This window comes from Ambystoma mexicanum, chromosome 8, assembly GCF_040938575.1.
Source record: "Ambystoma mexicanum isolate Mex_15411 chromosome 8, UKY_AmexF1_1, whole genome shotgun sequence".
Lineage (NCBI taxonomy): Eukaryota > Metazoa > Chordata > Amphibia > Caudata > Ambystomatidae > Ambystoma > Ambystoma mexicanum.
This window is the reverse complement of record NC_090929.1, coordinates 1485754808-1485771896: the sequence shown is the minus strand read 5'-3', so window position 1 is coordinate 1485771896 and position 17089 is coordinate 1485754808. Positions and strand designations below refer to the sequence as shown.

Sequence of the window (17089 nt, the reverse complement as noted above, 5' to 3'; positions counted from 1 at the left end):
AGTGCAGCTTTGCTAAAAAAAAAGGGGGGGGCTTTGTTTGCAGATTGGGCCTCTGTGACCCCGCCTGGAGAGTTTTTTCCGTTAAAAAAACTATGTTCCGGTTTTTTAGAGGCTCAGGTGTCTTGGTAGAATTGCACTAATAGCAATCTTAGAACAGGACCCTTTGTGTTTAACCTGCTTTATAATCAAAGCCATATGCACAGAGTTTATATCCATGAGAATCTCATGACTCACCCTCCCCAACACTTTTCCCACCACTGAAGTGGGCTACGACCAGCCTCGGTCAAATTGTAGTCCTACCTTTATGTTGTTGGCCTGTCTTGGTTTTTATTTTGAAAATCTGTTCAGCCTGAACTTTGTACATTTTGAAAAGAAGTCTGTTAACCCTTTCTTTCACAAATTAACCAATCAACTACTGCGATTTGTGATGGGAGGTGGCTTGCTGCTCAGCACGTGCACTATTGACATTGCAAATTGTAGCCTGCCCTGTGCAAAGACGTTCTCCCGCTTCCCCATGCATGTGAGCGTAATAGACCTTGCTGATCTAGAAGGCCTCCACCAGTTCCGCTGATGGAAGCACACTATACGGCAGCCAGAGGGGGCTCTTGTCCCCTCTTCAGGGCCTGTTTACATAGCACCATACCCCTCAGGAAGTGGGGGTTAGCAAAGCGCTGACAAAATGTCACGCTTTGTTGTCATAAGCTGAGGAACCGCTAACCTTCTGGAACATGGATCTCATACATTATATACAATAAACAATACGCAGACTCTTGTTTGTGTTGGCAATAACAAGGCTGTGGCTTTTTATTAAACATAACACTAATAAACCAAAACAGGAGTATTGTGTTTATCTCCCAACCGAACAGGTGTGCAGTGTTATCATAGTTCTGTACTTCTGGGTGCTTATGCCGGGAACTGGAAGTTGTCCTTCTTTGCTCACCGGGTGCCCCACAGTGTGGGCTCCCAGGTCTGTGTGTTGGGGACTTGTACATTGTCTCCTGTGCCTGCTGGCAACTTCCTTCCAGGCACATGCCGCCACACCTCAGTGGGTCCACGGCCACTCGGGTTCTCCCAAAAGACCCTTCCTCTATCTCTGCTCTACTTGCATCCCCTTTTTGCTAACATGTTTAAAGATCCCTGTGTGGAATAATTCCACCCCTTTCACTGACCGGTAGATTCCATTTCTGTGGAATAGGCCTGGGTCAGAAAACCAAGTATACTCCCATGCTTGATGAATTTCGGGTCCCTGCTTAAGCAGAATTATTCTGCACTTTCTCTGAAACATCCCGATGCCCCCCCCCCCTATTTTCTTGACCCCTTGTGGCCCTCCACCCCCACTCTGTGCAGATGTTGCTGCGCCTATTCTGAAGGAGTGGGTTTCATGTTCTGTGCTGCTTCAGCCAGCCATAGCGATAGCTTATTTAGGATGACCTGGAACTAAAAATGGCTGAGGGCCTTGCCTTCCCTGTGTACTAGCCCCTTAGGTGGGTGCGAATTGGTCCAATCATTTGTAACGTGATGTGTCAGGTATCCTGCGGTGACTTAGTGTATGCGTGAAATGCGCTGGCCACAGCCCAGGAGCTACCATTTTAAAAAAAAAGAAACAAATAAGAAAAGGTTTTTTTTTTTTTAGGGCAGCAGGGGGAGACTACAGGGGTAGCAAGGGAGACCCCTGGTGACCCCAAATGACGTTCCTGCCCCCACACTCAATACACAATATTAGCATAACATGCAAGCCCCACCAAACAACCAGGCAATAAGTAGGCATCACTAGACATGGCAACTATAAGCATGGTCACCACAAGCTACAAGCTCCATAGTGCCAACCTAAACATTGCTTCATGGTTTTTCCTATCGGGAGAAACACATGTTAACCAAATACCCCAATCTCTATAACAGCGCACCATTCAGGCCCCATTGCACAAAACTCCCATCTGCACAAAGGCCATAAGTCTAAACAGATGCCATGACAACCATACACCCAATCAGCTTGCAGCACTTACGGCCTCACATCACAATCAAACATTTCTGCCTGTGAATTATAATATTGCTGTTTAAAGACTAGGTCACAAGCCTGGATTTCTACCAACATTGCCTACAACCCCACACACTGATCATCAAAGTTTGAACATGGAGAGCATTTGACATTAATGCACCAGGGCATGCACGACCAACCCCCAAAAGTAGAACAGTAGACATGTAGCCCAACAGCTCTGCAGGTGTGAGAATTCATTACTGGCTGAGACATAACTGCAACATAATGCAGGATATTGTGAAGAGCGTCGGCTTTCCACGCAGTTCTGACAGTTGTCCCATGGAACCCAGAGTCCCAACCTTTTCTCCCAAGTCACGCTGGGGTCAGCAAAGATCCATGCACAGCCCCAATGAGGCAGTCTGTTCTGAAGGTCCCCCACCGAGCGAATGCGTTTCTAGCAGCATCAGAGATCCTGTTCAGTTCCGTTTGCTCGCACGGAGGCGACACAAAGGAAGACGCACTCCAGTCCCCAACCTCTTGTTTCCCTCAAGCCAAGGACAATATCAGCGGGGGCGCTGCCACGTGTTTCACGCACAGAACGCTGCTCTTCACCCGTCACTGCTGTCGTCATCTTTCCCACCAGCATTGATTTATTGCAGACCCCTGGAGTTTGAACTGTTCTTTAGCCATGCCAAGCAAGCTTTTCATGGAATGGGGAAGAACGAACACAGAGCGGATTTCGGCCTCCTGCAGTGGAAAAGCTCTAACGTGTACAGGGAAGCCCGCATGGGGCGCCTGTCTCCCACGTGTGTTGAGTGGCGGTCCCGGGGAGCCCCTGCAGGGTGCCCGCACCTCTCCCGGGCGGAGAATCCGGTGGACAGTGGCACAGATGGGTGAAAACACACACCATGCTTTTCTAAGTGCTGTGCCGTTGAGGAAAATAAACATGTGAGTAACAAGCCTGTGGCTTGTAAACATGCTCACCCATTCATTTCCTATATACATGCTTTTTGACTTACTGCACAAAAACCCATACTCGCTTATAGTTGAAAAGGTCGCTTTAATGTGAAAGGTCAAAGCTTACAAATAACTGCTTACCTGGCTCCCATGGCTTTACAGACTAACAAGATGTTTTAAACAACCAATTAATAATTCAACACTTTGATTTTCCCAAATAAATAATTAAACAATTCTTCCCTCCCTAACTATCCCTTGGTCCCTACCGTCTCCTTACCACTTCTCAAGGCGTCCCGCTTTCTCCCCGGGGCCATGCCCCTCCAGGTTCAATACCTGTTCCCCTAGGGTAGCCCGTTTGTGCAAACAGCACCACCCCCATCCTTCCCGCGCCATTCCCCCATTGCGCTTCCCTCCCCCCACATCTAAAGGGTCAATGCCCCTGGCAACCAAACCACTTCAAAACCCATGAAACTCCCCTCTACACCAAACTCCAGCACCCTATGACCTGCAGCCAGTCTGACCTGCCACATCAGCAACAGACATTTTACATCACAACGTCCCCAACTAATGCCCCAACCTGTCACACAAAAACTACTTGAAAATTAAATGACCTTAAACAGAGACAAAAACCTGTGGCACTATGAAAAGAGGGATTAGCCGGACAGAAACCACATTACAAGGAACCACCCTCCCCAGGAAAATAAAACCAGTCAACTGATATATAACCAAAAAAGGGGTGGTAGGGAGGGGTCAAACTCACGTCCCAACCGTCGCCTGCTCCAGAACCTTCCCGGCGCCTATAAATACCCCCTACCCCCTACCCCGGTGGGAACTCTGTGCACAGGCCAGCTCACTGGCCTGTGCAGTGTCAAAAATCACCCCGGGGGCAAACGCTTCACGCCCCCTCCTCCCTTTCCGGAAGTGTGAATCACTCAGAAGGTTTAAGGTGTGAGTGGCTACACTGAGAGTGGGTGTTGGATGACTCTGAAACAGTTGTAAAGTTGGCCAAAGATACCACCCTTGGATCTGGGGTCACTGGGTCACACTTTTAGATCGTGGTGTCTTGACGAAGGGAAGGCATTAACTACCGAGGCTTCCTTTGTACTGAGGAGGAAAGTCCCAGTTATGCAGAATGTAGCTGATTTCCATTCACAGAAAACCTCCACCCAGTCTTGTCAACCAACATCACTTTTAATTCTGTGAATTTTATGGGCCTACAAGTTTACATGAAAAACTGCATATGACTTACAAAAGCCAGGGCTGACTGAATGTGTCATATGTGACATGCATCCACTTGGCAGCTATGGGGAGGAAGGGTGTGTGTGTGGGAAGGGGGAGGTGGGTCCAGCACCTCCTTCGGTAGGAAGCAACTTACACTATAAGAGTATGTATGTCAATGGGGTGTGTTGATGTATTGAGCATATGGTTGTGCTCAGGGCTTTAAGTGGGCTGTAGCAGGCCGGGCAGAGCCGTGTTAGTCTCCAAAAATGACTCCTGAACCAGGGCCCTGCTGGGACTCCCCCCAACCAGCCCCAGATACTCTGATGCCCAGCAGCCAGTCCATTTAGACAAAGAGATGTGCATGGTTAAAGAGCTGCCTGCATGTAATACATTTCTGATTAGGAAAAAGGAGAGGCATCGGCCACAAGCCGGGGTCCACCCAGATTAGCTTGTCTAACACTCCATCATGCAGGGAATCAGCCAATGCTTTTCCCTTGTCCTAATCAGAAGCACTGGGACCCGCAGGCAGCCCTTTAACCATGTGCAGCACGTTGGCAAAATGGGCTGCCTGCTAGGTTCAGCTCATCTCATTAAGGAACAAAAGGAGAGGTTGGGTGTCTCAGCTCTCCTTCTGTTTCTTAGTGAGAGGAGCTAACCGCCAGCAGGCAGACCTTCCACTCAAGAAGCCGCATGGTTAAAGGGCTACCCAAGGGGGGGGGTCAGCATCCTCCGCAGGCAGCCCTTTACCCATGCAGCTCCTTGATTGAAAGGGCTTCCTGGCGGGGGTTAGCTGGGGCACACTGGTCTCATACCGTTGATGCGTCCAGCCTCTCCTTTTGCTTCTTAATCACAGGTTCTGGCCCCCACAGACAGCCTGCCAACGGGACTTGGAGCCCGTTATTTAGGAAGGTGGTGGAGGAGGGGCAAACTTATCTGTTTGGGGGCATATAACTTCTTTACACATTCTAATGAGACTAGTCTTGTGCAGCTTCAATGTTACAAGGAGCTAATTCTCCGCTTTAAATCTGAAAGCACCCACTGATGGACTTCTGTGAGAATGAGCAGTATCCTGTCCACTTTCTACTCCTGAACCACTCCCCTGGCAAGCAAATACTAAACCCACATCACGATTTCAACTGCCAAAAAACTAACAGTGAAATGCTTTATGTTAGTAGTTGCCGGGCCTTTGTTAATGGTGAAAACACAGGCACCGTTTAACATCTGTGTCCTGTTCTGTCCGGCAACGGCTTGGTAGGTCAGCCAGTTCGAGTCAGCATAGCCTAAAATTTCAGGGGGTCGGGGAGAGGACTGGTGCCCAGCTAGATCAATGGTGTTGCGCCACTGCTTGTGTTTAATGCCATGATTACTTATTGGTAATCTTCATTACTCATAGCCCCATTCTTCCTCGTTCCAGTACTTGTGTATGAGGCAAATTGCCTCATACACAAGTACTGGGATGAGGTAGCGGGACATGGAGGTAACGCCTCGCTTAGTTACCTGTTATCTTTACTACTCCTAGCGCCACTTTTCCTCATCCTATTACTTACCTATGAGGCAAGGTGCCTCGTACGTCAGCAGTGGGATAAGGAAGAGGGGCATGCAGGTAATTCTGGGCAGATGTGGTGATTTTGGGGGTTGGGGCAGAGGGTTGGAGGGAGAGGGGATGTGTGGGGGGCAGGGATTGTGCAATAAATCATAATGGTTGTCCATGTCCATGCTATGCAGGCATGATATGTGGTATTAGTGGCTAGAGAGGCATTTTGGTGCAGCCAGTCTAAACATTTCTTAGTTTGGCTTGACTTTTTTTGTTGTTGGGCATCTCTGTTAAAGCAGTCCTGCTAAGTGTAATTACCTGGCTAGACTGGCATTTGGGTGCTGCTAGTCTAGCCATTTCTTACTGTGGCATTGTATATTTTTCTGGGCATCTGTGATCAAACAAACCAAAACACAAGGGGGATTATGTCTCACGGAACAGCAAGAATAATAATATATGAGTAGCAAACTTCTACTGGTGAATAGGGAGGTAGACCAGGTCAGGAAAACACAGAGACTAATATATATTAGCCCCTGGAGGATAGCTCAGTGGCAACGTGCTTGCCTTGGAAACGAAACGACCCTAAGCAACACAGGTTCGATCTGTGGGTCCGTGCTTATAAATATGCAACTAAGACAACAACAACAAAACATTCTATAACATCGCCTCGATACCCCCGGGCTGTGTGAGCGCTTTAAAAATATAAATAAATATATTCAAATTTTATTAATATGATAAACATGGTATAAAAAATAGCCAAATGTTCATTCCATAATTCATCCGAACATGAGGTATTGTTAAAAAACTTTCCGATTTTACATTACACCAGTACAAGACAACATCACAAACAAGAAAAACATATATACTCTCTTTGAATTTTGGTGTGCAAACAGGCTATTCAGCAGATACCACTATGTTGTGTTGGAGGAACAGAGCTGTCTCCATGTGATCTATAGTTCACATAGGGTTTAACTGTAATCCTCCGGGGTATCTAATAAAGTGCAAAACAAGTGCAGAAATGGCTAGAGATCAAAGTGCTGTGTTTGCCTTGACTTTTTTAGCTGGGCATCTCTGATAAAGCACTCCTGCTAATTGTAATTACCTGACTAAACTGGCATTTGGGTGCTGCTAGTCTAGGCGTTTCTTACTGTGGCATTGTATATTTTATCTGGGCATCTGTGATCAAACAACCATGATAAGGGTTATTGCTTCGACTGGCATTTTGGTGCAATCAGTGTAGGTATGTCTAAATGTGACCCGGCATGCTTTAATGTAATATGTTATTATGTGTCTAGACTGGGTCTATAATGTGCAGCCAGATGGGCATGTTTTCATTGTTGCATGACATTTTTAATAGCAAAGCATTAAATTGATGAAAGCATTAATGTTCCTGTGCACTGTTGGTGGCTTGCATGTATTGGATTTTTGGACTGGTGTTATCCAACAAAACAATTGCTAATGCTCTGGCATTTTAACCAATTTTTCTCCGAACGTGTGCTGTATAATGCAACACATATATAAATATATGCTTCTCTTAGTACAGTGTGCGGCGTACCCCTGAAGCAGAACGTTCATGCGTATTGCGCACGCATGGTAATTTAGGCCGGCCCAGAGTGTGGCGCGACCTGTGATTTGTTGCCAAGCTGGGGGGCGGGGGCCCTCAGCATAGCTCGCAGGGGAGCCCACACATTTTGTGTTGCGCCACTGAACTGAGTGCCATGAAAGCGCTCAGAAACGGGTGCCATCCAGCAAGAAGGGCTATATAATAACGTGTCATTATTATCCTAAGTATTGTCATTGGGCAATTATTACAGTGTTTAGAAGTGCTCGAAATCAGGCATTAAGTGCTAAATAAAAATTCAATATGGTATTAATCGTGGTGCATTTATTTCTGTGCGATCGGACAGGCCGGTTGCTTACATGTGTTATTTCCCTTCACGCGTTTTCTGCAGAACCATAAACCACTTTTACACTTTGACCCCTGCAAATAGGATTCATACGAGCCCCTGATCAGAGAGTAACCCAGACACATAACTGCTGGGTCTCAGACCCTGGCAGACTTTGAACGCCACAAGGGCTGGTTGTGTATTTATTCCAAGCTCACCGTGAATGCAGTGACCTATCAGGTGTGGCTTTAACCCACACTTGTATATAGGATTGAGCGGTTTGCGAGGCTGTACGTGTACATGGGATCCAATCTCACTAGAGGTTAACAAGCAAGCCATTGAGAGCCACCTTGGCGCGCCATTGCAGGCGAGTGAGCGCAGGCCCAGTGCCTTTCATAAGACCCTGGCCCTCGGGCGTGTTTCCTGTAGTACTTTTCATGCCCAGCTGGGTTTACGTAGCTACCTTTTTATTTAACTATGTGTTGTTGTAGCGCCATCGCGATGCCTTGATACCCTGTGGGAGAGGGACTGGCGAAATCAATTGATCCATGAATAGGTGCCGAGTTCACGAGGGCGGGTGGGGGGGGGGGGGTGGGGCAACGCCCCACTGCTGCTACAAGGGGATCGGGAATTCCACGTTGCCCCTGAAGAGGTGCTTGCACTTTTCAGCTTCCCGAATGAGAAGCTAGCCATTGCCAGTGCCCCAGGAGCTAAAACACGATTGGCCTAAAGCGTTGACCATGAACTGCACTGTTAGATTCAGTGACTTTTAACAGTACCAGGGATCCACCTGTAATGCTTGAGTCTTTATTAAAGATGAGTGACAGCCCCCAAAGAAGGCTGCAAGGTAGCACATACGGTTAGGAGACTGTTGCTGAGATATATGTTGAGTTCTACCTTTTTTGAAATTCCTCCTTGTGTAAAATGTGCTCTTAAATGCACCATTGTAGGGAAGGGTCCGAGCTCGGTTGCTTGATCAAATTCAAAGGAGGAGTGGGGGCGAGGGGTGTATTTTGCCCCTGTAGTGAAATAAAAAGTTGGCAACCTAGGATCCGGGTAATTTGGTGAGCAGATCGCCAACATCAGTGCTCAGCTCGATGTTTGGGTGGAGAGAGGGTGGAAGGGCATTGGGGACGGTGCTGGTGGGGTGCCTTTGCTGGGGAGCAGAAGTTGCCCGATGGCTGCAGTGGAGTGTCCAGGTTTTCTCAGGTGGGAAGGTACTCACTGCTCGGTTCATAGCATTATTTCTTCCACTTGCATAACGGCGTGCAACCTGCAAGTGGAGAAAATCCTCATATTATGCTATCCTTTTTTGTACCTAAGTACAGCACAACTGACACCAACAGGCACCCTGGCGCTGAAGACTGAACAAGCACTAAAACTGAGCAGGACTTAGAAGAGCAGAGTTTTTACAGCCCTTTTAAAAGGCAAGTGGGCTGCCGTAGAGCGGAGCGCAATAGGAAAGTCATTCCACAGTTTAGCAGCCCTCACTAAAAATGAGCAGCCACCAATTCTGGCACGACAAGATTTTCGGCGCAGCAAGAAAGAAGTGTCTGAGTGCAGGGTTTTGTATTGGCCATGTGGCTTTGGCCAAAGCAAGTGGCACTCACTGTGAAGGGAAGTCTGCAACACCTCACACTAACACTTTTGTTTTAATATGAATATGTCAGATCTTTTGCAAGTTCCGGCCAAGATCTTCTATGGTGGGCTTGCAAGGACAATATTCTCAAGGGAGAATCTTTTTGCCAAACATGGTCAGCGATAACAGTAGTGACGGACGCCGGTGTTGGTGGAACAAGTTCAGTAACTGGTGCAAGGATAAAAATGTGGATCCATTCCTATGTTGTACACCTATGGTACTTTCTTTCCTATTACATTTAGCCAATCTGGGGCTCCAGATTGGTACAATAAAAGGATACCTAGCAGCGCTTTCTATTTTTAAGCGCTCTTCGGAAGAGTTGTCATACTTCAAAATACCATTGATTGTGCAGTTTTTAAAGGGTCTCACTAACGTGTACCCTCCAGTCCCATTTCAACACCCCGTTTGGGATCTACATTTAGTATTAGTATTAAAATTCCTTACATGCATTCCTTTCGAGCCTTTGCATTCTTGTCCGCTAAGACTTCTCACTTTGAAGCCAGTCCTACTAGTGGCTATTACATCAGCCCGCGGGGTGAGTGATTTACAGGCTCTCTTGTAAGCCTCCTCACACCATTTTCCATGAAGACAAAGTTATACTTAAAGTCAAACCTTCATTTCTACCAAAAGTAGTCTCTGACTTTCACTTGTCTCAAAAGATCACATTTCCATCTTTCAATCCTCCTCATGCCATCTTTCAATCCTCCTCATGCAAGTAAGGAGGAAGAAAGACTCCACAGTTTGGACCCAAAAAGGGCTCTCAGCTTTTACATTTCTAGACTTGCAAAATTTTGGCAAAGTGACCAACTTTTCGTTGGATATACCGGCCACAAATTGGGCCTAGCAGTAACAAAACAGACCATATCCAGATGGATAATTTTTGCAATTGGAGAATATTACAGGCTGGCAGGTAAAGAACCTCCATATGAGCAAAGGGCTCATTCTACTAGGGGCATGGTGACTTCGACAGCTCTTCAGAGGGGTGTCCCGGTGCAAGATATTTCTGTAGCGGCCACCTGGTCGTCTATGCACACTTTTGTGAAACACTATTGTTTAGATTCGACCTCATTCCAAGGAGGTCTTTTTGCTAAGGCCATTCTACATACAGTCCATGAGCAGAATTAATTAGTACTCCCTCCTCCAAACATTCACTGCTGTGGGAGAATATCAAAGATGAGGAATATGTGGGAGGACACAATCTATTCGAAGAACAAGTTACTTATCAATTGTAATGTTCTTTCGGTTGGATGTTCCTCTCACGTTTTCCTCATCGACCCTCCCAACCTACCCCGCCGTACAGTTTACGTATTTTACACTAAATGTTTCTTGAGAGTTTATGGTCTAATAGTACGCCTTATCAACTCCTCAGTTGAGGATATCAAAAAAATAGAACTGAAGGCAACGGGCGCAGCTTGAGCTATTTATACTACGGATGACGTTGACTCTCTACGGCAGCCCTCGAGGGACATCGGTGCCACGACATCGAGCACAGCACCCTCTGGTGTGGAATTTGTTTTTCCGAAGCAGCAAAGCTGATGATATGAACATCTAAGATGTGGAATACGTGGGAGGAACATCCAATCAAAAAAACTTTACAGTTGGTAAGTAACTTGTTCTTCTGTTTGTCACATGCACTACGCATGTGTCCAATAAAACCATGCATTAACACAATCATGCTATTTTCATGCTGGCTTTAATGCACAGGATTCATATGAACTCTGCATTTTTTAGCACTGATTAAAAGGCAGCGTGTTTCATTATAATCCATTGTAAATTCCTCCCGAAAGCGTTACATGTAGGAGGCATTTGTGCTATTTGCAACACGCAGTGGAAAAAAACATGTTAACCTGTTTTTAGCAGGTTTAACACTTTTTTTTACACTTTGTAGTGCAAATGATGAAAATTTCACGAAGGGGACCAACGTACACAGACGTGAAAATGGTGGCATCCCCTCTGTGCAGCTATGCCCTTTTTGTGTCTTTAAATGTGCCGCGTGTGCATTCGTACAATTGTGTCTGTGTGGTTTGCCTGTAAACCATTGCCATTTTACTGGATTTATACAGGCAGCAGAGTGGGACTTTGCCATGATTCTCTCTTCTTGGTGTTAGCTCCCCGGGTAGATCTCGTGCCATGATTTGTTTTCTGCTGATATGCCTCTGAGCCATTGACATTCCAGTTTGCACGTTGGTCATCTCCACGTTAAACCATTCCTCAGGATGAATTTATTTATAGCTTTCTGTATACTTTGACTAGAAGATATACAGGAGCTTCTCTGGGTGGGTGTTGTGGTGCCAGAGGTCCAAATTACATTGAATGTGTATTGGAGGGAAGCATGAGTGACCCTTTTCAGGCCTCTTCGTGAGAAAGGGCTTTGATTGCCCATGGTATTCTGGGTTGAGATCTGGGAAAAGTCTGGACTAAGGAATGATATCAGTGAGTGATCGCTACAGGTTTGATTCCCCAGTGTTGTGGGAGAAATAGAAGTTGAGTCCATGGTTGACATTGTAGGGTCCATACAACGGCACGTTGGTTGGATCTTCGTAGCATTAGATAGTCTACTAACACAATGGCCTTAATGTCATATTTCATATCAACTCAGATGTTGAAATCACTCATCAGAATTTCCGGGCGAGAGTTAGGAGTTGTAGGATCTAGGTGAAGATTTCATCCATGAATGTGTTTTCATACTTCAAAGTCCAAAACATGATTCTACAGTATTTTATCCAAGTGAATGACTTTGTGGTAATTCACTTTGACAAAATAACATTGGGCCTCTTTACGACTGTGCCGGTCTAGAAACACCAGTGCCGGTAAGCCTACCAGCACTGGTGTTTCCGGACTGGCACAGTGCAACTCTGCGGGCAGGTGCGATCCCGCCCGCCAGGTCTGACCCTGGCGGGCAGAACGGCACTGTCGCAGAGTTTCATGGAAGCACCGGCACCGTTATTAACGCTTCCGGTGCTTCCGTGGTCCCCATTCCCATGGAGTCCTAGGACTCCATGGGAATGGGGACTTACAAAATTACTGGTGCCTGATTTCCCGGCCTCCGGGGTCGTAAGTCAGGCGCCCGACCCGTAATGAGGCACATTGTGTTTCTTTAAATGGGGGTTCTGCCAACCCCCCTTTCAACCCTGCCCCCTACTGTTGCTACCACCAATATACTTCCTACTTCTCAATAAATATATATATTATTACTTCCCCACAAAGTAATTTTATCGACGTGAACGGTATACGCTTGTAAATTTGTCCAACACCTTGATAAGATTGGCTAATCATGCCCTGTGACCAAATATCACACACAGTTTCATAATGCCTTCCTTGCCTTACCAGTTAATGGTGCAGTCGTTTCAGAGGTTCACATAGCATAGGGTGGTGAATTACAGTGGATGAACTCAAGACCAACCTCTTCAAGGAATCTCTCCTCCTCAACACCTAGGCCACCACGTCACCCTGTGCGTCGCCCGACTCGCTAGACGACGCCCACCCCTTTCCTCATTGCCACCCGGTACAGCTGTACCCCTCCTCTGTGCCCCTCTGTATTCTACTCCCCGCTGTATATCTGTTCTGTTACCTTTATCGAGCATTCTGTTGTGTATCTGTATTGTTGTATACTTCTGTAGAGCGCTCCGTTGATTCTCGAAGCTAGGTCCCTGCTCAATAAATACCATAATAGTAACTAGTAATAATACTTATGAATGAAGTGTGTTAGAAGGTAACTGTGTGATATGTCAGTCTGATTTCCATTTGCATCCTACTATTTGCATTGGGAGCGTATGGATTTCCACTGGTTGAGAATGCAGCGTTGTTCCCAGCACTGGGTTGCAGCCTTGTCTCAGGCTCGAATCTTTCTGCCTCTAGGAAAGTCAAGGCCTTGTCTGTGGGGTAGAAAACATCCAGGTGCAAGTTCCCCTAACACGCCTCGTGCCTCAGTTCTTGTGGAGTAAGGTTCTGACGCTTCCCTACCTCACTGGCACTCTAAAAGGCCCTTAGATATGGGGAAGATGTGTTCGATGTCAGGCATGCAGGACATCTTCAATTCATCAGTTTGAAGTGGATGAAATAAGTACTTTGGAATAGTGACTAATGAAAATGAATATAAATGAGGGCAAGAGGGTGGGCAATGCTGGTCATAAGGCCAGTCTCCCTGGTGCTCCTGTTCTCCCCCGCAGTGTAAGCCGTTGTTGACTTGTACGGGTTCACCTGAAGAAATGGTGTGTGCAACGACAGTGCCCAGTTCAATATTGTTTTACAGCACTGGGTTGCAAGCGCGCAAAGGGGGTGCAGGAGGTGTTGTTCCTCTCATGTCCTTAATTCTTGGTGTCATGGTTCCTGGTTAACTTTGACCAACCCTCCCACCGAATAGGCGCCAGCCAGGCTTCACAACATCTGCTGATCCACTGCCTAGGCCACACCCCTGCTGAGGTTCTAGGTCATACTACTTCTTATGCCGGCTTCTGTGAGTGACATAGGAGAGTCATGTGCATCTGTGTTCTTACTCCACAGGAGGAACATGGAAGCGTCTGCAATCTGCCAGTACAGCATTTCTCAGATGCAGGAGGCCTTTGAAGGGCCCTACATGGAGTACCAAGAAGCTTTCCGGAAATGGTCCCGGTTCGAGAAAGATGTCCCGAGTCCCAGGCCAGGCTCGGTAAGTCTCCCCTACTCCCATCAGTAGCTTGAAGCACTGAATGTTTACCCTCTGCTTTATGTGACCTAAACCCCATATTTCCTTTAAAGATTGACCGCGTGTTGTTACCACAGCTGTCATTTTGGAGCTGAAGGGGCAGACATCACTAATTCTATGTTGCTGCTTGAAACCTCTGTAAACTACTTTACAACCTCTATGATTCAACTAGTCTGACTCCTGATCCATTGGCTTTTTTTGTTAAGACGCCTAAATCCACGTCCTTGCGCCATTCAACTGTTGTCATTCACTGTTTATCTCCCTGCTGCAACCTCTACGAATAAGATTGATGAAATAATCAACAGTAACATGTTATGTGATGTCCCCTTCTGTAATGTTATTGGGGGGACACAGTTTAAGTGATGCCACTTCCACTACCCCGTGGAGTTGGCGAAATGTCTCCACTGGTTGTTTCGCTTTGGAATTATCCATACAATGTCGATGGGCCACGGGTCGTCTGCCTTTGGCTCCCCAAATGTTTTGGACTGCAGCTCCCATCAGCACTAGCCAGACTATTTATTGGTGAGGGATCATGGGAATGGTGGTCAGAACACATCTGAAGAACGTAGGTTGCAGATCCCTACAGGCTATTTATATCTAATCAGTGCCACTTATGGGTTTGTTTAATCAAAACACAGATTTTCTAACATGGTCTGCGATGAGACCCTTACTGCAAAAAGGATTCACAGTACAATGAAATTCCCGAGGGTTAGCATGTGTAATACATGTGTTATGTTACAAGACTGTTCTACTGCACAAAATCACTGCCACAGTGAGGAGCACCTGACTTGTCTGAAGGTTGGCATACCGTGCCCTAACACTGTGTAGGGAAATGAGTGGGAAGAAGACACGGGAATGGGAAAGTGTGCAAAAGCCACCGAAATAGGAATGGGGTGATGTAGAAGGGGACAGGGAATGGTTTGTGGTAGCTTGGGTGCATGTGGACCCATTAAGGTGGAATACAGACCCGAACTGTAGAAACAAAGGTATGTTCTAAGCGTGTTTGGCATCAAGGGGGGATTGCCAACACAACAATTCTAATCGTAAACACTCTTCTCAAATTCTGCCACAATTAAACATCAGATGTAGAGGCTACATTCCAATTGTTATGTATTTATGAACGGCAAATATATAGTAGCTACCATTCATATATCCAACACATTTCAGCACAATAAACTAATCAGCGAGTCATTTGGCATTCGTTGCCATGTGTAGTTCAACAAACATATTTCTAAGCAAAGATCCATTCATTCATCAACATTCACTCATATTATGCAAAACGATTCTGCAAAGTACACATTATTGCTTTGTGTGTGTGTGTGTGTGTAAATATATATATATATATATATTTTATAGTGACATTTTCGAATGTCACAATTTCGAATGCCTTTTTCTCGAATGAAAAACGCTGGAAAAAAAACCTGTTTTTTTTTATTTACCATTTATTTACTAACTAAACCCAAAAAAACATATAAATTAAAAAATATATATTCCACATTTTTTTTTCGACAAAAAGGCATTTGAAAATGTTCATTCGAAATATATATATATATATATATTTTATGCATGCAATGTATATCCCAATTTGATTTGTTTGTAAATAATTTTTTATCAATTTAGTCATTTTTTCTAAACAATTAAAACCTTCTAAAATTATTATGTATTTGTATAGAGCAAAATATTATTAGTGAGAATTGAACAAGTCATCAAGTAAAACATTAGTGATAATTATCACAGTTCAGTATAAAAATCTGGACCGGATAAGCACCTACAGATTGGAATGGATCATGGTGGGAACTATGTAACAGCAATACAAAACCTGACAAGGCGATTGTGCCCATCTTTAAGTGTCCAAACCAATACCAAAAAAGACAAGACTAAGGGTATGGGGCGCCATTCCGTAAAATGTGCTAGTTGGTGCAAGATTGTTGCATGAGGTGGTAGAACCCAATCATTTTGCTTCAGAGGTGATCAATTTACCAGCTATGGATCTCCTTGCATGTATGCATGTCTGAGGTGCGGGGGGTGGGGGGTGAGGGGCAGGACACGGAGCGGCAAGCACACATCCTGCATTAGCTCCGCCAGATACCCCTCGAGGAAAAAATCAAGTGGTCAGGGCACTTGATGGATGTCATTGTACAATGGTGAAAACAAAGGAAGGACAACTCTAGTAGTACATGACCTCGTTTTAAAATAGGATTTGTTTATCCCGCCCTGTGTTCAAAGGACATATTGAAGTGTGAGGATATTGTTATAGTTAATACATGTCTGTAGAGGTATGCCTATAGAGTTGCTGTTTATGATTAGAATCTGAAATGTAACTATGACAACATCTTCGTGTATCGTTCCAGAATGTTGATGGAACCATACACGAAGATGTTGCTGTAAAGACGCTGGCCTCCTGGGGGCTCCTATGATTAAACCCAAATTATACATCCCAAAGTATCAGCGTGATGTATTTTAATGAAAGGGAAACACAACATGAAGCACTTTTAAAAGGGAAGGAGAACAGAGGGGTCAAGTAGTGAGGGGTGGGCATCGGAACACCTGTTACTTTGGTTTTTGGAAATCTTTAAGCCACTAAAGAGAACGAGAAAGGGGAGTGTTTCGTGTTCATCTGAGCCTCACGTAGCCAGTTTCTACAAATAGTGTGGCAGGAGAGAGTCCCAAAGTACTTGAAGCACTTTGTATGAAGGCACTATGTAAATAAAACATCATTATTATTATTATCATTACTTAGTTATTATAGGTGTCATATAACGTCAATGCTACTGCTTATATTAAACATTTGTATATAGTTATCCTACATGCAAAGTCTGGTCTTCCCTCATTAATTGCGTGTTCAATGTTGCAACCTGTGCATTGACTTTTGTCTTTTGTATGCGATAGCCAGGATAGGACACTCAGCCCATACCTGGCCATCGGCAGACCCAGAAGGCAATCAAGGATGTCATGCTTCTTATACACCAGACATGTTATGCCAGGTTATGTCATGTTAGGTTGTGTGGCATTTCTACAGTGTGCATCTGCCCTCTGTTACCAAGCACTTAGGGCGTCTGAGTGGGCCAGCTCACCAGATGTAATTGGCATTTAGCAAGACGTTGCAAAAAGGGTCTTTTCCTGCTCTGCAAATAGGCATGAAATGCAACATTGCATACTGACCTCTGTACCCGTCAGCATGCACTGCTGTGGG

The 17089-nt window shown here is 45.5% G+C and overlaps 1 protein-coding gene across 2 annotated transcripts in view; it reads left to right on the top strand.

Moving 5' to 3' along the window:
* The window catches only part of SEMA4G (semaphorin 4G), a 960547-nt gene that overhangs the window by 714757 nt on the left and 228701 nt on the right, over positions 1–17089 (top strand). For both annotated transcript variants that reach the window (XM_069611666.1, XM_069611665.1), the window contains exon 10: positions 13716–13860. In XM_069611666.1, the coding sequence (XP_069467767.1) occupies positions 13716–13860 (145 nt within the window). The remainder of the gene's footprint in view (positions 1–13715; positions 13861–17089) is intronic.